Genomic DNA, 27,553 nt, shown 5'->3' with positions numbered 1-27,553 from the left:
GTAAAAAATACGCAGTTTCACATCATTTTAAAGAATGTAATTTTACATAACAAAATACAAAATTTGAACAAAATTGGTCCAATAGTTCCTGAGAAATCAATCTGATATTTTATAAATCTGATCTATGTGAACTAACTGATATTTTATAAATTCAATTTCTCAGGAATTATTCAACCGATTTCGTTTGAGTCTTGTTTTTTACCATAGAAAATTATATTCTATAAAATAATGCAAAAACTGGTATTCAAAAAATAATTTTCATCTGTTATAAAATAAAGAAATAAAATATAATATATATTAAGAAATATTTTTTGCGTGAAATTGTCTTTGAATGAATGAAGTTGTAATTGCGGGCAAATAAATTTTAATTTGCATAAACAGTTCTAGAAAGATAGCGAAATACGAAAAAAGTGAAATTTACTTTAAGGTTCAGACGTTGGACAGCTCTCCTAACGAAACTATTAGGACCATATTACCCATATTGCAGCCGTTTTGACCCCATGTTCTGAGGAACAGAAATGATAATCAGTCGGAAAAAAATTTATCTTTATTCGGAGAAAGTATACTTTTTTTGGTCTAATTTCGTAAATTAATATATAATCTGGTCTAATTAGTTAGTATTGGTCACTAGGTATTGAGGTCATTAGGTGTCGAGGTCACATCCCTCGAACCATTAAGATTAAGTCATTGTGCGCAAAAACCTGATCATTGGATCAAAAGTTATTCAGAGTATTTTGTTTATTTTTCTGCGCACTTGGGCTTCTTCTTGCAGCTAATTACAAACTCCTAAAGTTGAAGTTATAATTTTCTATTTTTATTGGAAGGCAAAATATTGTTTTAGTTGTTTTATAATGTTTAAATGCTTTATAAGAAATATGGTCTTGATGTTATTCATTCTCTCAATTTCTTTTATAATTACATTTTAGAAACTAATAATAATTCAACAAATTTCAGCGATATTTCTAAAAGTAATTAATTTTTAATTTTTATTTTGCTTGAAAAATCTTAAGGAGCAATCCGATTATTTCAAATTATTTTAACCCTAAAAAATAAGGCAAATAAGACATGTTTATTTAATATATCATTGAAAAGGTGTACTATGAAAATGAAAAATAAGGCGATAAAAGAAATGATGCACCATTTTAAGACGACATATCAATTTGCTTCAAACAAATAGGAATAATTTTAACACTAATATAACTATTACGGTCTTTCGAAAAACTAGATAGAATTTGAATAATATTTATGAAATCTAAGTAAGCTATTTGTGTGACGTAATTAAGGAAAATGGCTGGTGAAAAAATTTCAATTTGAGTTTTTCTTCAATATAAAAAAAACAAATTTTTTTTTATAACAATCGTTGAATAGCCTACCCAATATTGAGTTTACTACTAATGTTTAAATCAGTAGCTTTGTAATTTTGAACCCGAATGAGAAGACAAGGGAACTCCAGGATCAAGTATTGGGAGAAATGTGCCTTCATGGAAAAAACTTTTTGATGGAACTAACCCGCTTTTTATTTACATATAGAGGAAAACCACGAAAACCCCTCATAGTGAGCCTGATGGTAAAAGGGACTCTACGCCTTGATCCGGCCATTACCTAGAATATTTCACGTCAGCAATATGGTCGGTGCTAGCTGAATGCGGAATTCGTATCGATCAGCCATCGCTGGGATTTGAACCAGTTTCTCCTCATTGGAAGGCGAACGCTTTATCCCCGAACCACCAATGCTCTAAGAGAGGGAAATGGGGCTTTGAGGAGCAATGAATGAAATGAACACTGAATGTATTTCTAAGCAACGAATTACCATTTTTATTGCTTGGGGTGTTAGGTGCCAATCTACTAGCGACAAATGTGGAATAATTCCTAGGAAACAAATTTTTAAAGTTCAGCATTTTATACATTTTTTAGAAAAATAATTCTTTTTTGTCAGACAGAACAGAATTAAAAAATTGTGCATCTGTTGTGCTTTGTATCAGTTTTTGTAGCGTATTTTGTTCTGCTTAACGATATTTGTAACAGGTCCAGTTAACGAGACTATATTTTATTTCGCCTGGACTATGCAATCAAAATTTTTAAAAAATATATATGTTTTTATTTAAGATCAAATGTTTTGTAATCTTCCCGTAAATTTCACTTCGGTATCTGGTTTATATTTAACTAATTTTAATTTAGCTTATGCATGTTACATGAATGATAAGTTTTAATTGCGTAATTATCCAAATTCAATCAACTAAGACGCTTAAAAAAACATAACTAAAAATAAGTGTCATCCAAGGAATTTGGACTGATACTGAGGATTTGGACAATGTAGGAATTTGGACTGATTTATGATGGTCCAACATAAGAATAGCAACTTGTTTTGATGGTTTATTTATGTTGAACCATCATAAATTTCGATCATAGCTTCTTAGAACTCAAATGTTCGAACGATCATGAACCACCATCACCTCAATATAGGAACTCAGACTGATTTATGATGGTTCAATAAAAACCCAAATAATTTTGATTGTATATTCCTGAGAACCAAAAGGAATTCTTATTGTACCATCTGGGAAATCTATAGTTGTAACCATCATGGACCATCATGGATCATCATGGACTGTTGGTCCATGAGAATCAAACTCCTCTCGACGGTCAACCATCATAGTATTAGAGTAGCATTTTCCATCATGGAATTATGGAAGTTTGCTCAAAGGAAGGATGATATGGAAGTTGATATCAAAAACCATGAGCGATTAATGGCAAAAGTTGGATGATGGTGACCATCAAAAGATGTTGAACCATCACGAATCTTTCTGAAGCCAACATAACCATCGAAAATGTTTTGTTGGAACGATCAAGTATTTCGACTTGGGCTGAGAATGAGACCTACATTTTTTCTGCTGTTTTGAAATAGAGATTCAATTTCTTCATTTTAATTTAGTAAAAACAAGCTTATTAACACAAAGCACTTGAAATTTGCATATCTATTCACGAATTAAAAATTCGAAATTAATAAGTTTGTTCTAAACCTGACAATATGACTGAAAGATGAATTGATATCTTTTATCATGTCACATATCACTCGTAAATAAAGACACACCCTTGTTTTCATAATTCTTTATTTGTTTTGTTTTTAAAACAAAACACTGCAGATTCCGATATTCCTTTATTTTTTTATAATCAAAAATTAGATCAAACATGCAAGTCATTATCATTATTAGAATTATAATTATTTAGATAGAAAAACACATCAAACATATGTCACCCTCTCATATAATATGCTTCAAACAAATAAGTATAATTACGAACAATTGTTTGTAAAAGAGCCTGAATAAATAATTATAATGTCTATCACGCATAACATACTTCTATATTATATTTCAGACTAAATTACATTATAATAATTGCAGTAAAACAGTTTTTTCTTAATATGTATTGTGTTTATTTTTCCTGAGTTTACTGAGTACATATTTTCAAACGAAACATATCAATGCCAGTATTTGTGCAGAGTAATACAGTTAAACAACAAAAGGATTCTTTTTAAGTAACAGCAATTAAAACTCAAACCTATTGTTATATTTTAAAATAATTATTAACTATTGACAAACTTTTAGTTATTTACTAATTTTATCTTTATTAATTTTTATAAATATAGATATCTTTTACAGGAAATCAAATTAGTATAATAGTTTTTAATATTAATGTATTGTTTTAGATTAATGTTTCTTTTGAATAAACTACGCGAACAAAGTGAACACCTTAGTAAATTTGGATCGAATGATAGGATAGGGAAATGAAATCAACTTTAAGTGTCTGAAATTTACAACCATTCTTTTGCCTAAACTAATAGGACAATATTTCACAGTTTCTTGCTTCTATTTTATTTTAAGAGTTTGATCTCATAGTTTATAATGCTTACGTACAAATTAATTAGCGTATTTAAGTCTAGTTTGAGATTTTACTATTTAAATTGAGTTCCAATATATAAAAATCCAATTACTTAGATCAGAAGTTTGAAAATATTAAATTTTTATAATTGTTAATTGTTAATTTTAGAACAGTTAATTTATATTGCTATTTTTAAAGTTTTTTTAAAAATATTTTCGTTAAAATTTCTTGCAATATGTACATATTTTAAAGAGTGAAAAAAGAAATTGGTCTAAATATTTTTAAAAAAATTTGTAAACCATAGACAATATATATATATATATATATATATATATATATATATATATATATATATATATATATATATATATATATATATATATATATATATATATATATATATATATATATATATATATATATATATATATATATATATATATATATATATATATATATATATATATATATATATATATATATATATATATATATATATAGGGAGTCAGAATTATAGAGAACTGTTACGTCATACATTTATTTTGTAACTATATTTAAGAGTTAAAATTAATGATTCAAACATTAATGAAGGTGGAGAATTTTTTAAAAAAAATAAGAATTTTAAAACTATGTTTAAAAGAATCGTTACGTTGCGGTAGACTATTTTATGTTTTAATGCAATTGTGAGGAAAAATATTTTCTTAATTTGTAATTTTGGAATTGAAAATATTTCGAAACAGTTTTTGTAAGTGAAGCTTTAATCTCACAATTGGAATCAAAATTACATATTTTTATTTTAAATTTATCTCCATAAAAAATCATCTGTAAAAAAGTAATAAATCTGGTGTAATATTTATTTACTGGAAGTTACACTGAAATTTATATTTTTGTTATATGCAGTAAATATTCCTTACTTCAGGAATATAAGCTATTTAAATAAAGTTTACACTATGAAATTTTTTTTTTATCATCTATTACGAATTATTTGGACAATCTTTTACTTCACATAAAAAAAAAATACATTTTCTTACCAAATTTTTCAATGAAAGCATAAGAAAGTACTTAAATACCCAGGTAATTACTTTAAGAATGTATAAATAATTATAAAGTACTTACTTTTATCTATTTTCCTTTAAAATAAAAGTGAGGTTTCGCACGTTACTTTTTGAGCATACATCAAAGCATTAAATTACTTTTTCTAAAAATCTTTCTAACAGTCAAACTTAACATTTGCTGTTATTACCGAAGGTTATTTTAAATTAACCTTCCTATATCTTATAGACACCATTTAAATATACGATGTTACATTGACCCAATTAAAGTCATTATATGATTATATCAATAATTTATATTAATATATTATGTAAATAATTTTTCTTTGAAATTTATCGTTATATTTTATAGCAATAATTTATATCAGTTCCTGTTACAAGACGGAATTATATGTTAATCTTAAAACTTTAAGGTATCTGACTAGTTTTAAAAACTTTTTTTTAAATATTAATATAAAATTTTAAAAACTAATTTATTTGTTTTTCTATGTGTAACAATTCATTAAACTAAGAAAAATATTTTATTATTATAATTTTTTTAAATGGCCAATTTTAGGAAATAAGGCATTTTCTTCCTATACGCTAAATACTGCAAAAACATTTCTGTCACCTAAACCAAAAATTCTTCGAGGCTTTTATTTGGATGGCAATCAGTTATATTTTCAACTATTATCTTAAAAGCAGGTGTATATACTACTGAGGCAGAGATCAATGTAGTAAAAAGAGCAAATTTTGAAGAATTCCCTCATTTATCTTTGCGAAAAAACCTTCATAAAAAATTAAATTCTGTATTTTTCTTTTAGCCTGTAATTCAAAATATGTGTGCTATAATCTTAAACACTCATGAAAAATTGTGCACAATTACTTTAAAAACAAGATGGGACATTAGTTTCAGGTGATGTAAAATGTGATAAAACCTGATTTTGATATATACGCCTTCAAAGACTTAAAAATTATTAATCTATCCACTGTTGTCCCCTTACAGTATCAGTTTTTGTGTAAGGCTTACACAAAAACTGACATAACTTCGTGAATAAACGGAGGGCAAACAAATGTAATAAAGTATTTTTAGAAAGAAAGATTGCTGGAAATCTAAACTTATAATAAACTCAATTTCCAAAATTTTGTCAAAAATCACGTTTTTGCAATAATCAGATACCTTTCGGTTAATTCAAATTAAACTTAATTATTGCTATTCCTTATATTTTAGATCTGTATTATGCTCTAATTTTTTGAGAACTGCCTTTATATTAATAGCAAATATATATCTAAGTTAAAATTCTTGTATTTAGTTAAAACAATTTAAATTTCATTTCAGATGATAAGACTTACGTAATTCGAAGAAAAGCTGTCAACAAATGATTGTTTTGTGAAAAACTTGCAATCATGTGAAAGAATATACTAAGAAAAAAAATAAATAAGAATGAAACATATACATCGAATAATCAAGGATATTTTCTGTGCCTTTGAATAAAACACCCTGTACTGAAACTGTCTTCAGTATAAAAAGCTTAATTATTACATATTTCAGGCAGTGATGAGAAATTATATCAGTGTTAGCTTTATTGCAAATATATATCCTATACATATATCCTATACTAGAACGTGACGAAAGAGCTGTTGAGTTTTGTGTGATCACAAATTGTAGAAAAAATAATGAAATATTAAAAAAACATGTGCACATTTATTTTAATAAAATTTGTTCCATCATTTATTGGTACTGCAGGTATATTCTATGCAAAATTAAAAGTTATACCTATAAACTTGCCTTTCAAATTAGAAAATTAGCAATTTTTAGAGAGGACAATATCATGATTTCATATCATTTTAGATAGACGCTATTTTCTCTAACAAATGCAAAATGTTGTTTTACATTAAATATATTTGTTTATGACAATTATATTTTGTATTAGCAATGTTCCTATAATAAATCATATCATTGAAAATTGGACAATTTAAGATGCATTTAGAATAGAATTGATTGTATACCGAATGTTAGAGTAGACAAAATGGTTGTTCTTACTTTGGTTGTTCTAGAGTAATGTCAAAATGTTTGTTCTCATTTTGAAATCATCTTCTCCAAATTTTACCTACAAAAGTATAGCTTTTTAACGCTACGATACGTTAGAGTGAAAAATGTTTTAGATGATAAAATTTACCATATATAAGCATATCATTTATTGGTAATTCAAAGAAAATATTTTTATTGAAAAATTCAAATACCTAATTTAAATACAGAATGTTATTACTATTGTAGAAATGTTGGACTATATTTTCTGTACGGCGTTATTAGACTCAGTCAATATCAGATAAGAAATATCACAATGATTTTGACTTAAAAAACACTTATTAACTCCCAAGAAATAAGAAGAGAATGACTGCTACTGAAATCTTTATGTAACAACTTCGTTAATCTCAAACAAGAAAATGGAAGATACAACTGTTAATTCAACCTTTAATATGACAGAAGAACAATTGTGCCTTTTGGAACGAAAATGGTGGTGTTTTCTATTATCCAGTATTATTACATGTTTAACTGGAATTTTCATTATCTTATTGTTCAGAGCATTTGCATTTATATGTTGCCGCAGTGCTACAACTGCATCATCAACGCAGACGATAGCAAAAGCAAAAGATAATGCTAAAGGTGCCAACAATGGAAGAGAAGTCACGGAGATCGGGTTCATGACAGAGGCTAAAGATTGGGCTGGAGAGTTGATATCAGGACAAACAACAACTGGCAGGATTCTTGTGAGTATATTTCTAAAATATCAATTTGATTATTTTATCTGTTAGAGTTGCCTAAAAGCGGATAAGTGTAATAATGGCAGATATCCTGAAATGATAGCAGCGCCATCTACTGGTCATAAATTAAAGTAAGACTAGCGTACCACAGACTGCTTTTCTAACTCATATGGAAACACTTATAGTGAATCTAAGATCTGGTTAAAAAGAAATACAAATTTCACGAGGCAAAAATTTATCCCTCATTTCATTTACTTATGTCAGACAAAATGCTGCAGAGGTGTTCTCTAATTGCAACTTTTTAATTACTTCTAATTGTTCTATCAACAACAATCAATGGATTGATAAAAAGATGTGGCGTTAGTTTCATCTGAGTCTTGGCAGATCCAATATTAATACATTCAGTTAACGAAAATGTTTAATAAATATGTTGCCTTACACAGTGTTTGCCAAAAGCTGCAATCGTTCGTCGATAAATACTAGCATTACGCACACCTCTAGCCGTTGCGTTGAACTTTCAACCCTTTAACAGTTCGTTGTTCACTTATGAACCATCTTGGGCACGACTTTAATATCCACTTTAAATGCTGTCATATAAACTGTTTTGTCAGCTGTATGCTATCTGTGGTGCACTTCGTTTATTTTATTATAAAACCATGAAAGGTAGCACTGCTATCGTTTCCGCGTTTCTGACTCAATTACGCACTTCCATTTTTATTTCAATTCGGCAACCCTAATCAATTTAATTACATATTTTTGCATCATTCGATCTTCATTTGAGGCATAACACTGAAATAGGTGTTTCTGGGAAATTACAAACTTTAAATTTTGATTTTCTGACTCCATGATTAGAATTTTAAATGAAGGGACGTCACGCATGTGTTAAGAGTATGATGAGTAAACATCTGTTACACTTGATTAGCAGTGTTATTTGAAGCTCTCTCACCAAGGACACTAATAAAAAGGCGCAATTTAAGTACTATTCACATGAAACAAAACAACAAGTTTCAACTGTATGAAACATAATTTCGGTTAAGACATAACTGAGCTCTAAAACGGACAAATAAATTTAATATTTTAAAATTTATTAAACCTTTTTTTTTAAATTCACCAATTTGGCAGGATCTTTTCAATTAGAAGAAAATTATCAAAATAAAAAATTCTTATAAGCTCAGGTAATGCAAAGTTAAAGTAAATTTTTAGATTAATTAAAAAAAGACATGTCATAAATGCTTTTCATTTTAAAAAAACTGGGGCTTTTTATTTTTATCAACGTTTCGCATCATTTTCAGAGAGTGCTGGTAATAGATAGGCTAAACTTGCCTACTGTCATGAATAACTGTTACAAACTCCCATGCGACGACAGGACTTTTCAAACACAATAAGACTGCACTTTCTAGTCCAGACAACTGTGATCCAGGCAACTCTACTTTCTAAGTACGCTTGTATGGCCATTTGTACTAAAAACGGTCACTATATTACTGGACCGCATAGACCTGATGCTAGTGTGCGCTTGTGTGCTTACAAATGGAAACTTAAGCTTCTGATTGTAAGCACAGATTGCAGTAATAGAAGCTCAAGCTTCTGATTTTATTTAGTTTCATAGAATTTAGAATTCAAATTAATTTAGGGTTAACTATTTCAGTGATTCAAAGGTAGGAAGAAAATTTTTTGTTGATATAATTGAAACAGAAAATTTATTTGCTTGTATGTATGTTTGCACCTTATACAAATCCATAATTCTGAACCGATACGCATAAAATTTGGTATACATACGCTTGAAGACATGGCGAACTTAACTGTCTACTACGACCACTGATTCGCTCACTACACTCCAAAGAAAGGTTTTAATAGAATTTTATTAATTTGTTAAAGTTTTTTACAATCTTGAAGGTCGACTCAATCGCACGATTTTATGAATTATTTATCTTTGGTTCACTATTATGATTTAATAAATATTACTGCAAAAATTACGGTATTTCAAATTTTTTTGTTCCGTAAAAGTTTACAGTGATAAGTACTAGCATCCTTAATACCGGTGTTTTTTTACCGTATTTGATTATGAAAATCTTATAATTAGAGCAAAAGTTGATCAAGATGTAATTTTATATTTTATTTCGTGTTCTATGCACGAAAAATAAAGACACTAACTTGAATATCTTATGACTGAATAAATATTTTCTATACAAATGTGATGTTTTTTAATAAAGGATATTTTATTGTAATTTAACCTGAAGCTTTTAATGAATTTAATAAATAAAAATAAATACATTTGATGTCTATTTACGTTTCAACATATATCCATATTTACTACGATTATAATTGATTAATGATTATTAATATGGAATTGCTTATAATTGCATATGACTGATAGCATTAATTTAATGAATGTAATTTTTTTTTAATAATTATAAATAACTAGTTAATGAAATATTTGGAAAAACTTTCTAAAACAATGGGAAAAATCTAATTAAGTCACCAAAATCCCACAAAGACTAATTGGAGAGTAACCCAGAGAAGCATTAATAACTTCTATTTTTCTAGTGTATGCTTCGAATCAACTTTATTATTGAAAGAACTCATTATTCTTAACTTTCGGTAATTTGTTTTTATAAATCGTAACTGACAAAACATTCTCTTTTGGTCCAAGCCCAAATTGTGAACTTATTTAGAAAAGCAGAATTCCTAATTCTATTTTCGAAATAAATTAATGAACATAAAATGTTCTGAAACATTAATACAAAAGGTCATGGGTAATGCAACGTTAAAACACGTTTTTAATTTTCCAGGACTAAGTTTTTGGTAAAGCAAAATCATTACGATAAATGATAAATACCAAAAATTACGATCAGACAAGTGTTTTAGACAATTTCCAAACACTTTTTGACAATAATTATTAAAAAAGAGCAATACCAAGACGAAGATTATTGGTGAATTTTTAAAACTGGACAAAGCTGAAAATTTGTATTTAAGAATATGGACACAACTGAAAATGCGTTTCAAGAAAATGGACATGGTACAAATGACTTTTTTTTAAAACTTTTACTTGGTATATTTTATTTACTCTTTTTTTAAAGACTTTAAAAATCAATAGTTGTTTTTACATGGTTTCCAAGAATGCGGCAAATGTATATCGCTAGTAAATTTCCACTGCAGGAATTCAGAGAATTTAAAACTTACTTTATTATTTAGAGTTCTGAATACGTAGACATAACCTGAAAAGTTATACTAGCAATAAAAGTTAAATTCGTTATCTGAACTCTTTTCGTTAAATTATTATGCGTAGTGTTTAAATAAGCAAAGAAAGGTAAGCACACATTTCCTCGTTTAGTTGCATAATTTGATCTGAAAAAAAATGCATATCTTGCTGTGCCTATTTTTGTAAACAGGCAATTCGAATTATGTCCATTTTCGCATGCATGGATTTTGAACTTGTCCGCTTTTTAAATTTAAAAAGCCACAGACGATATTTTAGATAAATAAATAAAAGTACGGACTCAGAGCCAGATGAACAATTATGTTTATAATAAAGAAGCGCCTTTGGCAATTCGCGGTGATATTTTTAGTCTTGGGTTGCGATGCAATTTTTAATCCTTTTAGGCGTGCTCCTTCTTCCCATGTAGTTACCATCATTATTTATAGGACATAAAGAACAGACCATTATTTATAGGAAAGGCTTAGGGGGCCAGTGGTTGAGGGTTCATACCCCACCGTAGGCATGGATGTAACTTTCTCTCTCTCTGTGTTCTATGTCTTCTGTGTAATTGTGTGAATGTAACCCGTCGTAAAACGGGTTCGTGGTTGTAGGACGTGGGCGACGCTACTCCACCACCGTGACTTACAGGTGCCCATGATACAGCTACGTGTGCCCACTCGGTAACGATAGGAGAGTAGCAATACTGGCATTTTTGAAGCCAATAGGAAGTAGACCCAAATGCCCGGCATTTGAAAAAGGAGCAGTTTATACACTTCAATTAATATGCTATTGTATACATTTGAAAATATACTTATTACTCACCTCTCTCACGGAGATAAATATTCTGGTAGAGCTACAGTACTCTGAGGTACATTTCTGGTAAAAAAATAAATAATTCTGGTAATAAAAACCAAAATATATGGTATTCAAACCATTCATTTGGTCAATTTTTCGTTCATATGGTAACGGTCAACCGAAGATTCTGGTTTTCAATATTGTAGTTCTTATGACTACGCATTTAGTAGAAAATACAAGAGTAAATTTAACTGAATAAATGATTTTGATACCATACTCAAAAGTATCAGAATATAATTACCGAATTTTACCGTATTTATTAAGTATTATCACATATTTTATAAACATATTTTGTTGTTAATTTTACGAAAATCAGTACCAAAGTGTTTCGATAAAAAAAAATTTAAAAAAGAAAATAATGAGCTTTATGATGTCCCCATAGCTCCAGAAATACGGTAAATTTTAGGAACACAGTAAGAAAGCTTTGACCATACATTTTTTCTCAGTGCAAAATGTACGACATCTACCTACAAGTTTAAAAAGTGAAATTGCGTTTATTTTACTAAACAGATTAAATAAAACGATGCAATGCATGCATTCAAATCTTTTTTTTCAATATAGTAAATCTTTTAAAATCTTTAAAAATTTAAAATACCTGGTATATCAAGCATAACACAAATAACAGTTTCTAAAGAAGTACTAATAACAAATTGTCTCACATTTTAGGAAAACTTATTTTGAGACTTTTTTTTTGCATCATTTCTTAATATCATTCTTAAACTGAAGATTGTCAAAAGATAGTGTTTATACCCTTAAAATTCTTCTACAAAACTATGAGAGCCGTGGTAGACTAGCTGGTAGGGCGTTGGAGCTATGTTCAAGAAGTCGTTAGTTCTATCCCCGTGTAGTAAATGGTGACTGGTGCACGTTTAATCAGTCGGGTCAAAATTACGATATGTGTATGAATAATTGAATGTGAGAATGGGTCTGCCCTCTAAACCAGGCTGCGATGTGTGTGTGACTGAAGTCGTATTCTTGACCAAATATGGCGCCTCTGAAAAGCACGAAAGGCACCCTCTGCCTTAAATTTGGTTGGAGAATTAGCAAGCGACATTGTCAAAGGGCATTAGAAACAACAATAACAACAAAACTACTTAAAAATCATACAGTTGAGATATCCAGAAACAAACAGAATGATGTTGTTATTGCAGACTTCTTGACTTTTCTCCTCCACAGCAGTAATGAAATACCAACTTGAATTACGATAATTTTTCGAGAACACTCAAGTCTTTAAGCATAAGATGCACTTCAGCTTGACCATAAGTGGAAATCATAATCTATTATCTATTATTTAAAGTCATTCCAAAAAGAATAAGTTCAAGAAATGCCAACTGTTCTGGGATAAATCCAAATTATTTTTGATAACTTCTCAAGGTTGATGAGCGTAGGCGGTAAAGGACATTGCGCCCACTGTCTATTTTAAAATCGGAATATTTAAAAATATAAAGGCGTTTTTACATAAAAGAGAAAAAAAAATGGCTTCCCTAGTAACATTTGTTGCGCAACTTGCACAATGAAATTTGAACAATGTGATAACTCGTATTGATTTTTTGGTTTTATATTTAATAATTTTAATTTAATTAAGAGCTATTTTAATAATTGTTACACTACTAAAATTCTAACTTTTTTAATTAGTTGATAACATATTGAAATTTTAAAACTCTTCTATTGGCTTTCTACTTTTTATGGATATCATTAACTTCGGAAGCAGTGGAAAATACAAATAGTACATAGTTAGAAACACGGAGGAAAGTTTAGAAAAAAACTAGACAAATCTCCAGTGAAAATTTCAACAACACTGACAATCGGAATAGTAGATGCAGTTATTTCAAGAAATAGAAATTTTTAATTTAATTTCCAAAACAATATTTATTTCTCTAAATGGCTCAATATTTCATGTTCTAAAAATTACAAACGTCTTTCTACGTTGTAAAAGATTCCGTATTAAATTACAGTAAAAAGTAATGGAATCAGAGTGCAGCATCCGTAAAATCTATTTTAGTGTATAACCCTATACCATAAGTTTTACAGTAATATTTATTTAATTACTGTGATTCAGTCATTTTTAAACAACAATGCAATTTTTGTAAATTTTTTTGTTCCGTTAAACTTTATGGTGAAATGGACAACAGCCCTAAGTAACTTAATTTCTGCCGTAATTAGACCCGGAAGTTTTTATTGCGTAAATTTTTTACATAATTATCTTTAGTTTAAGTACACTTTAGTATAGTGCTTTGTAATAAATAGATGGCATCGTAATAAATGTCTAGTACACTAATTGAAAATTTATATGTTATCGTTTTAGAAAACGATAACAAAAATCTTTAAAAGTGGGTTCAAAAAAGCATGACTTAATTTCTACTGTTTCGGAATTAAACAATAATGCATTTCTGTTTTGCATTTTTTATAAATTATTATTTCACTCATTACAGATAATAAACCAGTGCATATTTTTTTTTCTTGAATCACTTTAAAGATAAAATTAATTAATACACAGCGAACTAGTATATTAAAATGTGAAATTAATTATTTTCCGTACTGTTAGTAATAATCTTTTTGACAAAAAATCCTGGTAAAATTGCCACATTTTACGGTTATCAAATTTTATCACGTATTATAAAATCATATTTTATTGTCTACTTTACTAAAAAAATATCAAAGCACTTCAGTAAAATTACCGAGATTTTTGGTGTTCCCATAGAGTCAGAAGCATTTTACCACACAATGGTAGTTATGGTAAAACTTATAGTAAAACTTTTTATAATTTTTAGTTTTGGTTAAACTTTTTTGGTAAAATTTTTTTCCAACATTTCCTATTTTATGTTTGATGTCCAATATTTCACATTTTTATAGTATACCTTTATTTACATTTATTTGGAGAAGAGAGTTTTAATTTTGTTAGATTTAAATTGAGACGGAGAAGGATTCCACAAATTTTCTCTCACGTTTATCTAATTAGAATTCATGTTCTTGACAATTTAAATTAAAAAATTTCTTCGGTTTTGGCTATTAATGTTTAAAATTCCAAGGCTAGAGAGTTAAACATTGATAGTCGATGTTTAATGTATGATGTCATTAACGTTCGATATTTAATGTTTTAGTTTTGTTAAAGTTTTGTTAGGTTTAAGTTTAATGTTTTAAGTCTTGTTTAAGTTTTGTTTAATGTTTTTAGCGTAGAGCAACGTTTTTATACATAAAACAATTATTTTTAGAACAAAAACAATTGTCGAGATTTTAGTGGACAAATTGTTCGAGCATGCTATATTATTCTGTTTTTTATTCATTTAAGAAATTAGGTATGGGAACTCAATTTTCAAGATAATGAAAATTATACCTTGTGATAAATACATACTTAAACACCCAGTTTTGTGTTTAACCATTTAAATTCTAGTAAGATAGAAAGACAATTCAAATCAGATAATGTACAGTTTGTTCTTTAAAAATGTTATATAATTTTATGTATTAGAGTTTTTATACATTTATTTTATTAGAATTTTTTAACTATCATCTAAATTGCATGTAAGCAAATTATTTAATAAAATATTTGATGCCTTTAATTATTCAAAATACTACATACACTTTTAACTTCAAATCAGCAAAATTATTTTAGCTTAAGTGTTCGGTTTTAAAAATTTTATACTACTTCCAATATAGTTAGATAATATAAAAGAAACCTTAAATGAATAGTATTTATTGTCCTAGCAACAAAACTAGCCATTTGTTTGTGATTTTGCTTAAACATAAACAATCTAAAAAACAATTTTGCTTTTCTTTTAACTGTATAAATAAATGAAGCAAAGATCAATAAAATCTTTTTTTCACAAATATATACATTCTCAATAGTTGAAATAAATTATTCATTTTATATTATAAACATGAGCAACAAATAATTGCGATTCAAGCACTGCAATACTTCTTATTTTTTCAAAACTTCTCGCTATTTTCTCGAATATATTTCATCAAAACAACTTGCTTTTTAATAATAAAATAATATTTAGTTTATTCTGCGTTGAAATATTAAAGCTTGCTCGTGTTTAAAAGTTATTTCAAATTATGAGCAGTAATGCATACATACCATTCACACACACGAGCGCAGATACAAACACACACACACACACTATATATATATATATATATATATATATATATATATATATATATATATATATATATATATATATATATATATATATATATATATATATATATATATATATATATATATATATATATATATATATATATATATATATATATATATATATATATATATATATATATATATATATATATATATATATATATATATATATATATATATATATATATATATATATATATATATATATATATATATATATATATATATATATATATATATATATATATATATATATATATTATTTTTTATTACAAAGTATATACTAATATTATATAATAAACAATGAAGATCACTATCTACAATTTAGTAATAAAAAATGCAAAAATCGTGTACAATTGCGAACAATATTAACATATTTTCTAATAAATTAGTTTATTCGTAAATCTTCCAGTGTTCTATGTATCATATTAGTATATTATCCAAATATTATTGAAATGAAACCAAAACAAAAATATTTAAAAATGTACCGAGGCAATAAAATAATTACATAAAAACAATAAAACTGCTGATCTTACAATATTATTTCAACTTTCAAAAATAGAGAATAAAATTTCCTAGCTTTCTGTTTTATATTCAGCCCTTCAAAATTGCATTTCTGTCTTTCTTACTATTCAAACTGTTTACAAAGCAAACTTTCTCAAATGGGGAGGTTAATTTGTGGCACATTTTATTTAAAAACAAAATAACTCCGATTCTTGCCAAGTTGGCGTCTAGGTTAAGCTTCTTTCTGCGTAAGACATTTCTTTTTATTTTACTTACACAAGCATTCGTTTCAGACAAATAGTCTATTGCATCTAAAATTAATGTGTAGTCCTGAAACATTTAATTCAAATGTCGTATACCTTTTAAATTATTGCAATTCAATAACTGAGTTTTGTCAATTACTTAGGTTTACTATTTTTATGTAAGTTAGGTTTGATTTTCTTACAAGAACGTTCTTTTAATGCAATTTGTTTAATCAGTTTAAGGAACCTATAATTGTTAAGACAAAAACCCGTATACTAAAATTCAAATGCTGAATAGCGTAAATGTCAAATGGCGTTTCTACAGTAAAATCGATTCATAATTTTTCCAAATTATTTATTCATCTAATTTATTTACAGTTTGAAATGAAACTATTTTTTTTAAATTTATTTTAAAACCATCGTTGGGCAGCCGTCTCAATTTTTCAGTTTACGACTAACAATGTTTAACTCTCTAGCCTTGTAAAATTGAACCCAATCTAGAAGACAAGGAAACTCCTGGATCAAGTATTGGGAGAAATTTACCTTCGTGAAGGACTTTTCGATGGAACGAACCCGCATTTGCTTTACATGGAGAGGGAAACCACGAAAAACTCAAATGGTTAGTCTGGCTGATTTCGCACTCTAACCCATCATTCGTTTACCACTGGAAAGAGTTTAAACCAGCAGTTGGGTTAAAAGTGTGTAACTCGTATCGACCAGCCCTAGCTGGGATTAGGAGAGGCGAGAGCTCTATCCCCTGAGCCACCACTGCACTATAAGACTAGTTGTGAAAGATTTTAAAAAACTTTAAAGAAGCCCTAGCTGCTGTTTTGGAAGCTTAGTTTTAAGTTGTGACTTGTTTTGCCGCTCAAAAATGAAAGGACTTATAAAGGTGCGTAAAAAATTACGGGAAGTACAAAGGAATAAACAAATTACCTTTCAAAAATTTGTTTGAAAATTAATGACCATTAAATTTGTAGTAAAAAAATACCCTGAGAGCTGTTTTTCTAACGAACAGGAATGCAAATTTAGAGTTGAACTTTGACGCAAAGGATGTTTTTGTTAATAAAATTAGCTCGAGAATTATTTTTTGAAATTTCGATTTGTTCGAAAGTTGTGGAAATTTTAATTTCGGTTTTCACGTAGTTTCTTTTTTTTACACTTTCTTTGCATTTAAAAATGGCTTTTCTATTGTTGTAGAAGATTTTGTTTATTTCTTCCAAAATATTTATTTTATAATCTAGCTTTTGATAACAGAAATAACGAAAACGCGAGAGATTAGATGTTACTAAATGCAGTACATTAGCATTTATATTGAAAATTTTGATAATATAAAAGTATTAATTCAAGAGTTCAATAAAATGAAAAAAATATATTTGAATTGATATAATGAATTAAAGTTATCGTTATGTGGCGTTAATGAGATAAAATTATTTTTCTAGTTTTTTCTGTTCACACATTCTGTTTAATTTCAAATTTTTTTAAAACTCATTTTAGTTTCATTTGTATTTTTTATTTTAATTTAGTTTAATTTCTTTTCAAGAAAAACTCTAGTTAATGAAACCAAAATATGAAGTATTTAAACCATTCATTTGATAATTTTTCCAGTCATGTGACAACGTATTACCTGATGTTCTGGTTTTCAGAATTATAACTCTGATTACCATACATTTAGTAAAAAATACTAGACTGAACAGTAAATTTACCCAAACAATTTTTTTATATTCTTTTCTCCAAAGTATCATGATAAAATTACCAAATTTACCAAATTTTAGCGCATATTATAAAATCATGCTTTGTTGTTAATTTTATCGAAATCATTACTAAAGCGCTTCAAAAAAAATTATCGATCTTTTAGATGTTCCCATAAAGCTAAAAATCTGGTAAATCTTACCATATTCTGGGATTTCTGACTGTATTTCTTTTACTCAGGGCGAGTTACAACTGGATTTTAAAAATCACGTTTAACTACTTTTTTTAAAAAAAAAAGATAGAAAAGAAATAGTTTAATACTTTACATTTTAAAATCATACATAATGTTTTGTACAAGAGGTAAAAGTGAGATCAGAGGTAAAAGTGAGATCTATTAAATCTTTCGGACAGAGTTTTATTCATTTATTTATTTCTTCGTTTCTTGTGTAAAAAAAAAAGTGTTTTACGAAGCTCAGGGGAGTTTATCCACAAACAACAAATGCCAGATGCAATAAAACGATAAGCCAGTTTTATGGGAGGGAGAAAAATTTTATTCACTCCTATCCTCTATGTATAGGAGACAGTTATGACTTCCAGCCTTCATTTAGAAGAATTTTGGACACCAACATTTTATGATGTGGGTCACGATCTTCAATTATTCATGTACTAGTTATTATTTTATACCTTCGTAAAATCACCTTTCATAAAATTATTTTTTTTTATTCCTTTTCACTGTGAGTTTAACTCATCGTTTGTATTTCAACAGAGTAAAGCTTAAAAGTCGATTCACATACTGTTTTATAATCTCCAGTATTAAAGCTTAGAAAATAATATACTTTATTTCAACTGTTGTAGAAGAGACTATAACCAACGCCTTATCTTTAAGAAATTTACTGTTAAACAAAATATGTTATGAATAACATGTTTTTTTAAGGCGTGGAGTTTTTAAAATCACGCGAAATGTGTTGTTTAACAATTCTATCTGAACTTTAAAAAATTTTAAATTTTAACTATTGTATTTATTATTATAATTAAAAAATTATTCTAACCACCCAAACATTCGACAAGAACGAAATTAACTATTAATTTGCAATCGAATTTTAAATTTCTTGCACTGCCTTTACGCAAGGGCGCACCCGGGCTGTGTCCGGGGACCCCAAGCACTCCGGGGGCCCTTTAGAATTTGACTTTTTATAAATTATATTAAAAAAAACTAAGAATAAACAACATTGCATTATACATCTTTAAAATGAATATATTCTCGTGTAAAAAGTGAGCATTTTCTTTTTTTTTATCTACAAATAATTATTGATTATCATGCAAACATCAATAATTTTTTAAGGCCGGGATAGCCTGGTCGGTAGGGCACTGGGCCCATGTCCGAGAGTTCGTGGGTTCGAACCCCACGCCGGTCGAAGACTCACCGTGTAGTAAAGTGACTGATGCACGTAAAATCTGTCGAGTCGCAAAAGTCCTCCATGTTCCTATAACAAATCAATACCTCTGGGGGTACTGGATTGGAGAACGATCGTTCTCTGATTCAGGTCAAAATTACGATTTGGGGATGATTGAATGGATGTATGAATGGGTCCACCCTATAAACTGGTGCGACGTATGGTGTGGCAGAAGTCGAATTTTTGACCATAGATGGCACCACTGAAAGACACGACCAATCGCACCCCCTCTGCCTAAACAGGCATACGTCAACAACACAACCAATAATTTGAGTAGATTATCACAAGGAAAATTTAAAAAGTCAACCAAAATCTATTTTTCTACCTAGAAGTTTTTAGGTACCTAGCTCCTTAAGTCATTAGGTTTCTAAATATGCTTGACCACCACCAACTCTGCCTAGTATTTATAATTAATTAAGTAAAGTAATAATTGAAATAGTTTAGAATTACATAGCACTATGGGACAGCGAATTTTAAACTGGTTAACGTCTGATGTGCTTTGAAAGATATTTTAATAACTTTAATAGTTTGACAAAGTAATTCATACCGCTTAAAATTTTTAATTTTTTATAACATTCTTTTTTAAAATTCAGTTATTTTAGCTACCTTCATGGTTTTGAAAATTATTTTAATATTTGAGGAATGCAACGGGTTAGCATCTGAAATTTTTTAAGTAATACATAGTATAAAAATGCTTTATTTAACGTGCATTGAGTTTCTAAAGTAATAAAATTGCGTTTAAGTTTCTTAAAATTATTTAAAAAGGCTTTATTTTATGTAAGTGAAGTTTTTTTAGTTCGATTTTAAATAGTATGATTTTAAACAGTATAACAAGTTATAGGGTTCCAAAATGTTTCTGTGAATGGGGTACCTGCTTGCGTGTGGGGGGCCTGTTTCTTAGTTTGTTTTTTAATGTTACCTTTTCGTAAGTATTTTAAGTACAGTATGCAAAATGAAATGTTCGATTCCCAGCAATGACTGGACGATACGAATTCTGCTTCCGATTCACACCGTCCACAACAATGATGTTAATTTCCTCAATGGTAGTTGTATCATGGGCTGGAATCCCTTAATCACCGTAACATATATATATATATATATATATATATATATATATATATATATATATATATATATATATATATATATATATATATATATATATATATATATATATATATATATATATATATATATATATATATATATATATATATATATATATATATATATATATATATATATATATATATATATATATATATGTATGTATGTTACGGTGAATGACCGAAATCTGGTGAATGTCAACAATCACCTAGTCGTTTGGTGTATGTCCGAAATATTTGCTAAAAACCCTTACTTCTGACTTTCACCGGTGAATGTCAACAATCACATAGTCGCTTTGGTGAATGTCCGAAATATTTGTTGCATTCGATTTGATATAAATTTATTCGTGGATATAATTACATTTATTCGATATTTTAATACTTACTGACGATAGATCGGAAGAAACATCAGTGTTTGGAGTATCGGGCCATACATTTACATTTGCCCGGTATACATTTGCTCAGTACACCAAGTATCGGGCAAATATATACCGGGCAATGGCCCTTGACCTTAAAAAAACGTCAGTGTAGGGTATACCGGGCAGTGGCACTTAACCTTAAAAAAACATCAGTGTAGGGTACACCGGGCAAAAATGTATACCGGGCAGTGGCACTTAACCTTAACTGGCTCGGTATACCCTACACTGATGTCTAATCTATCGTCAGTAAGTATTAAAATATACAATAAATAAAAATATATCAAATAAATATAATAATATCAACGAATAAATTAATATAAAATTGGATATAACAAATATTTCGGACATTCACCAAAGCGACTATGTGATTGTTGACATACGCCGGTGAGGGTCCGAATGTACAAGAATGTAATGAAATATTCGATCTTTCACCTACGTTTTTGGTGTTTCTCCAAATTCACCGGTGAAAGTCAACAACCACCTATTTCGGTCATTCATCGGAACATATATATACAAAATATGTTATGAATAACATATAACAAAACTGATTTTTATTTGTGATAATAGAAAATAATAAATAATAAAATTGCACTTAACAAAAGCATAGCATTTTGTAAAACAATAGTATTTCCTAATAAGAAAATTTTTTTGTAAATTATATGAATTGAATAAAAGAAACTTCAGAAAATTTATTTAGAAAAAATTTATTTAAAAATGCCATCATATTAAAAAAGGAACGCTCACGTATTTTGTATCTGACAGAACTTCTTTAGATAAAATCTTAACTAATTCAGTTGAAATTTATTTAATTTAAGTATTATTATTTCAAAATTCAATACTATATAATTTTAAGGAAATATATTTTCCTTTGAAAATAAATAGAAAAATTCAGGGAAGTTCTTAAGTATATTATATAACAAAAATTGTTTCTAGAAATATTAAGTCTTAAATAAAGTGGATAAATTCTAATATTCTCTTATTCGTTCCTTTGTTTAAAGCAAGATAATAATCTTAAAACATATCATGTTACTTTTTTATTTTACAAAGTAAAGAAGACTGCTCTTTCTGACTTAACTTTCAGATTTCGTCCATACTTCTATTTTCTTTTGTAAGTTTTAGACTAACTTTTTTATTATTTCATATATTATGTTTGCATTGTCTACTAAAACTTTTTATATCTTTTATCTTCGCTCTTTCAGTTTTATTTTAAGCAAACTATCTCATAAGACTCTTTTATGCTTAAAGAAATGTGTGAGAATTGTCTTTAAATTAAATTTATTCGAGATGGTTGAGAAAAAATTCTAACAATTAGTTCAGCTAGAGATAGCTTTACAACTTAATAAAAAAAGATATTTGCGATTAATTTTTCGAAAATATATATATATATATATATATATATATATATATATATATATATATATATATATATATATATATATATATATATATATATATATATATATATATATATATATATATATATATATATATATATATATATATATATATATATATATATATATATATATATATATATATATATATATATATATATATATATATATATATATATATATATATATATATATATATATATACAGGGTGTCTCAGTTAAGCGTTTCAGAACTTCTAAGAGGGGTAGGGGGCATCTTGACGACTCGAAATCATATAGCAATGTTGGGTCGGAAATGCTTTCCTGAAGCGGTGACGTACACAGAAGCAGCATAAAGAAAAGAGACCGTAAGTGAAAAATCGCTATAATAATGCATTGAAAAAATTATATGGTACATGGGCCAAAGTAAGTGTTCGAAGTTTCTGCCGCCGACTACAATGTACACCCCACATCTCCGGCGCATGGACATTCGAACATTCTGCAATACTCCAGGCATATCTCGCAGGCAACTACTGTGATTTTTGCAACCATCATTATCAACAGGGTTGTCATAAACCAGTGTTTTCATATGACTCCAGAAATCAAGACATGATAGGTCGGGTGACCGAGGAAGCCATATAATTTTTTCAATGTATTATTATAGCGATTTTTCACTTACGGTCTCTTTTCTTTATGCTGCTTCTGTGTACGTCACTGCTTCAGGAAAGCATTTCCGACCCCACATTGCTATATGATTTCGAGTCGTCAGGATGCCCCCTACCCCTCTTAGAAGTTCTGAAGCGCTTAACTGAGACACCCTGTATATATATATATATATATATATATATATATATATATATATTTATATTATTATATATATTTTTTTTGGGGGGGGGGATGGAATTGGGAAGGAAAATTTCCACGAAGCAGTCAGCCTCCGTTACGCTTAGTTTCTGCGAGATAAAAATGGGTAAACTTCCTCCGCAAGTATTTATCCTGCCGGCTTCTAATAATCCTGTCGCTTGTAATAACAGGGCTACAACCCTGTTATCAGTGTTGTATTTAGCTTGAAATAATGCAGTCGTAAGCCATCAGACGTTCTAAACAGGTTTATTTAAAGGTAGGCTGGTATTGATAACAGTTCCCCACTCCTGCAAAGAAGGGGGAGTGGACAAGACTCCGGACAATTCCGGAACAGCTTATCAGGATCAAATCATGATGAAAAGGACACGCGAAACTAGCGTTCTTACGTTTAATACCAACACAGATTTGATTTAAAAAGACATACTTCGTACATTCCTTGTAACCTTACGCATTAAGGACAATCATTTACTGCTTCCTTATATGGAAGTGAAAGTGGAACGATTCTAAAAATAGCTCTTCCTTTGAAATATAAATCTATTCATATTTCAATGGTATGTTTTCAGCCTTGAATTTCCAAAATAGAATCTCTCTACGCTTATTCTTTAACAAAGACATTTTATGAAAACGAAAGAGTTTTAATTCTTTTATTAATACAAAAGTATTTAATTTTTGTATTACATATATATATATATATATATAATATTTTTTCTCTTGTAATCAGAGCGTCAAAGAAGCAGATAAAAGTGAGACTGGTGTCTTTATCTGGGCCAAGATTTAAAGTTTCATTTTTTTAAATTATTAAAAAAAATTACGCACATTTCTTGTTCTCGTAATCATCATGATTTCATAAAATATATAGTTACTATTCAGATAAATAGAGTTTTGAAAGCATCCAAAACGCGTAAAGGTGAATTCATACTCATATGATTTAAATATTTCACTTTGCAATAAATAAACTTATGATTTGAATTTTCCTCTTTATTTAAGACAAAGAAGCAAAAGTTTTGTATAAAAATTTTTTTAATGAAAAATACTCTTTTCTCGTGGGTCGTCTTTTCACCAATACTGTTTTGTCATTATTAGGAAACTTTTGAATTAAACCATGTTTAAAAACGTCATATCTCATTTAAAATCAATTTTTTTTAATCTCAATATAATATAATAATTTTATCACTCCCCTTAGAGGCAGTTTCACTTCTAATGTGTAATATTTGTATGAATTCCATGTATTCTTTATTATTATTCATTACACAAGCAACTGTTTGACAAGCGAAGATTAACTTGATGAATTAATGTATTAGAGAAATCTTGGCGTTATTTCCCCCAAACCATAAATCATCGCACTGATAATCAAGACTTATGAGATATAGCTCAGTAGGGAAGGTTTTTTTTTTTGAGATATGGTGACAAATTGAAATATTTACCAAATTATTTTTTAAGCCTTAGTTTGTGAAACACAAAAATGACAACTATAAAGTTTATTCCCTTTTTATCTGAACACGTAAGCATGTCCTTATTTTTATAGTGTTTTTAGAAGCAAAAAAAAGGAATATTGGAATAAATAAAAGAATAAATGGAAATAAATGTACCATTATTTTCACATTCAGGTAATAAAGTTATTGACTCAATAACTAAGTCCACTTAACAAAATGCATTATCGCATCAGTCCGTTGTGAGCAAGTGATATCATTTAGGTTAATGTTACTCAATGTCGTGACCAAGAATACTTTCAATGTGGTCAGCATTGACGCACAAGCCGCATTTACTTCCCTGGAAATCTGGTGCCCATCTATCTGCAGCTAGGTGGGCATCAAGCAGCCACTGAGAAATGAGCCTCAGTCGTAAACACTATAAAAGTGCATTCTCAAGTATCACGAAACTTTCTTCGTTTTTGACAAAACCGGTATATGTACCGGTATAACCGGTTAATCGGTATATGCTCTGAAAATTTTTTCGTCAAAGTTACTAAAAAAGCATCGTATTGTATCTAAGTTACAAAATAAACATATAAGTAATTGAATTTCATCAAAATTGCGGAAATATTTCGTCATTCTATTTCTTGTTTTTTCTTTAAAAAAAAAAACTTGTAGTGCCTAAAATGCCTTACTTTCCTGACTATCATTTTATAGTGGGCTCCATATAGGCGGATCAATGTTACTCTGACAACACAAGGAGGGCAGATAGAACAGAGAAACCTATTATACCCATGCCCGAAGCGGCATTCGATCTCTGACTCTTCCTGATGAGAGTCCAACTCCTTAACCACCATACAGTTCAGTTGGCTAACTATATCACATTATTTTCAATAGTCTAGTTTTCATTCCAGTTTCGTCATTCAATGACAAATTTTTACCATGGCACTGCGATGAGGTTTCGAGTTGAGGAAACACTTTTGTCATTCATATTAGAGTCAGTGCTTCGTCACGTAATTTCGTAATTTCGTGACAAAATTATTCTCAAAGCAAACGAAATATAGCTCAAAGATTGCTGAATTGTCGAAAGCGAGAGTTTGATTTCTGAGAGTGTGGTGAAAGCTTATTCCCTTAACCTTTAAGTCATCGCAGCTTATTATAACACTTATAATTAGTAAAAGAAAAACTCTTTTAAGATTAGGATTTTAAGTTAAAATCTTTGGTAACCATGATAATCAAAATGAATTCATAGAATAATTTTTCTTCTTTATAATGTACATAAATATTTCATAAAGTAACTAAACTATTTCAAACTTATTTTTATTAAGTAATGTAAATCTTACATAGGGGATTTTAATAAACCTCAAGCAATGTTTTTTTTAATGAAAGTCGTCTGCTAATTTAATTTTGCATACATAATGAAATATGTAACGAAGATTTAGTTGAAATATTTGGCATTTTAATAAAAGTAATTTCTAAACTCGCTAGGAATTTAAAATCAGCATTAAATTTAAATTTAAAATGGCATTTATTTTTTCACCCTTAACTAATTTAAAAGACACATGAAAATTAAAAAAATTTATATAAATATATAAAACCTTCAATTTAAGTTCAATTACTTAATACCTTTTTCTCCAAAATTCACTCTTGCAAGTATTTTTAAGTTTAAAATTTTTAATCTCATAAATTATCGAAGAGAACTTCATATGAAATAATGACAAATTTAATTTTAAATATTTTTATATCTTTATAACAAAAAATGCAACAAAATAACTTTAAGTGCCAATATTTTTAAACGGAATATATAAATGAATATTCTGTTTTCAAGTTTTTAATTATACTACTGTTTTAACTTTCGAATTAAAATGTTTAGGGAATCAATTATGCAAATTATAAATGATAAAATAGATACATTAAAAAGGTCTCGTAAACTATCTAAGATTTTTTATATTCATGTTTTACTGTGAATACCGTTTTTAAATCTCAAATATGCAGCTAAAAAGAACCTAAAACAGAAAAAAAAATGAAACGATAGTTTTTTTATGAAAATGTGGTACTGTTATTGACTGGTATCTTTATAGTAAAAGTAGGATCAAGCACAAACTTTAAATCCTATGGCATTCAATACTCGGTGAAAGCTTTTATCGTCTTACGTTTTCCGTCTCAATTTATATTTATTCAAAGAATTTCTATTTTTCACTTTCAGAAACATAATACATCAGCCATTTCAAGGGCAAAGGGCCTTGTGAAGGGCAAAATTTCCTACTCAGAATTGAATTCAAAAACGAAATATAATATATAATGGAACCTTATATAGAAGAATATAAATCCCATTTTTCTAAAAAGCATATACTAAAATTAATAATTATTAAAAAAAATTTGCTTTTATATTTTTGTTTTTCTGTGTTTTTTATCTGATTACGTGAATTTTTCGATTAATAAATTAAAGCAATAAATTAAAACAAATGTCATGATTGCTTAAAAGTGGGAGAACTACCATACAATAAATTCACTGTAAAAAAGGGTTTTACAAAATTGAGCCAAAATGTATCAAAATGGCTCCAAAACAAATAATTGTCGCATTTGAAAATCCCGTGAGTACAAAACTGAAACAGCATATGCT

General features: G+C 28.2%; 1 protein-coding gene and 1 long non-coding RNA gene across 4 annotated transcripts in view; one reads left to right on the top strand and one right to left on the bottom strand.

The window, feature by feature from the left end:
* Positions 1 to 27,553, top strand: part of LOC107437872 (calcium-activated potassium channel slowpoke-like) — a 222,539-nt gene that overhangs the window by 8,107 nt on the left and 186,879 nt on the right. For all 3 annotated transcript variants that reach the window (XM_071180105.2, XM_087160373.1, XM_071180104.2), the window contains exon 2: positions 6,247 to 7,679. In XM_071180105.2, the coding sequence (XP_071036206.2) occupies positions 7,356 to 7,679 (324 nt within the window). In that variant the 5' untranslated portion in view covers positions 6,247 to 7,355. The remainder of the gene's footprint in view (positions 1 to 6,246; positions 7,680 to 27,553) is intronic.
* Positions 1 to 27,553, bottom strand: part of LOC122269283 (uncharacterized) — a 123,857-nt gene that overhangs the window by 76,161 nt on the left and 20,143 nt on the right. The window lies entirely within an intron of this gene.

Source organism: Parasteatoda tepidariorum, chromosome 1, assembly GCF_982258835.1.
Source record: "Parasteatoda tepidariorum strain Cologne lab strain chromosome 1, Ptep-v5.0, whole genome shotgun sequence".
In the NCBI taxonomy this organism is placed as follows: domain Eukaryota; kingdom Metazoa; phylum Arthropoda; class Arachnida; order Araneae; family Theridiidae; genus Parasteatoda; species Parasteatoda tepidariorum.
This window is presented reverse-complemented; position numbering and strand designations above follow the sequence as displayed.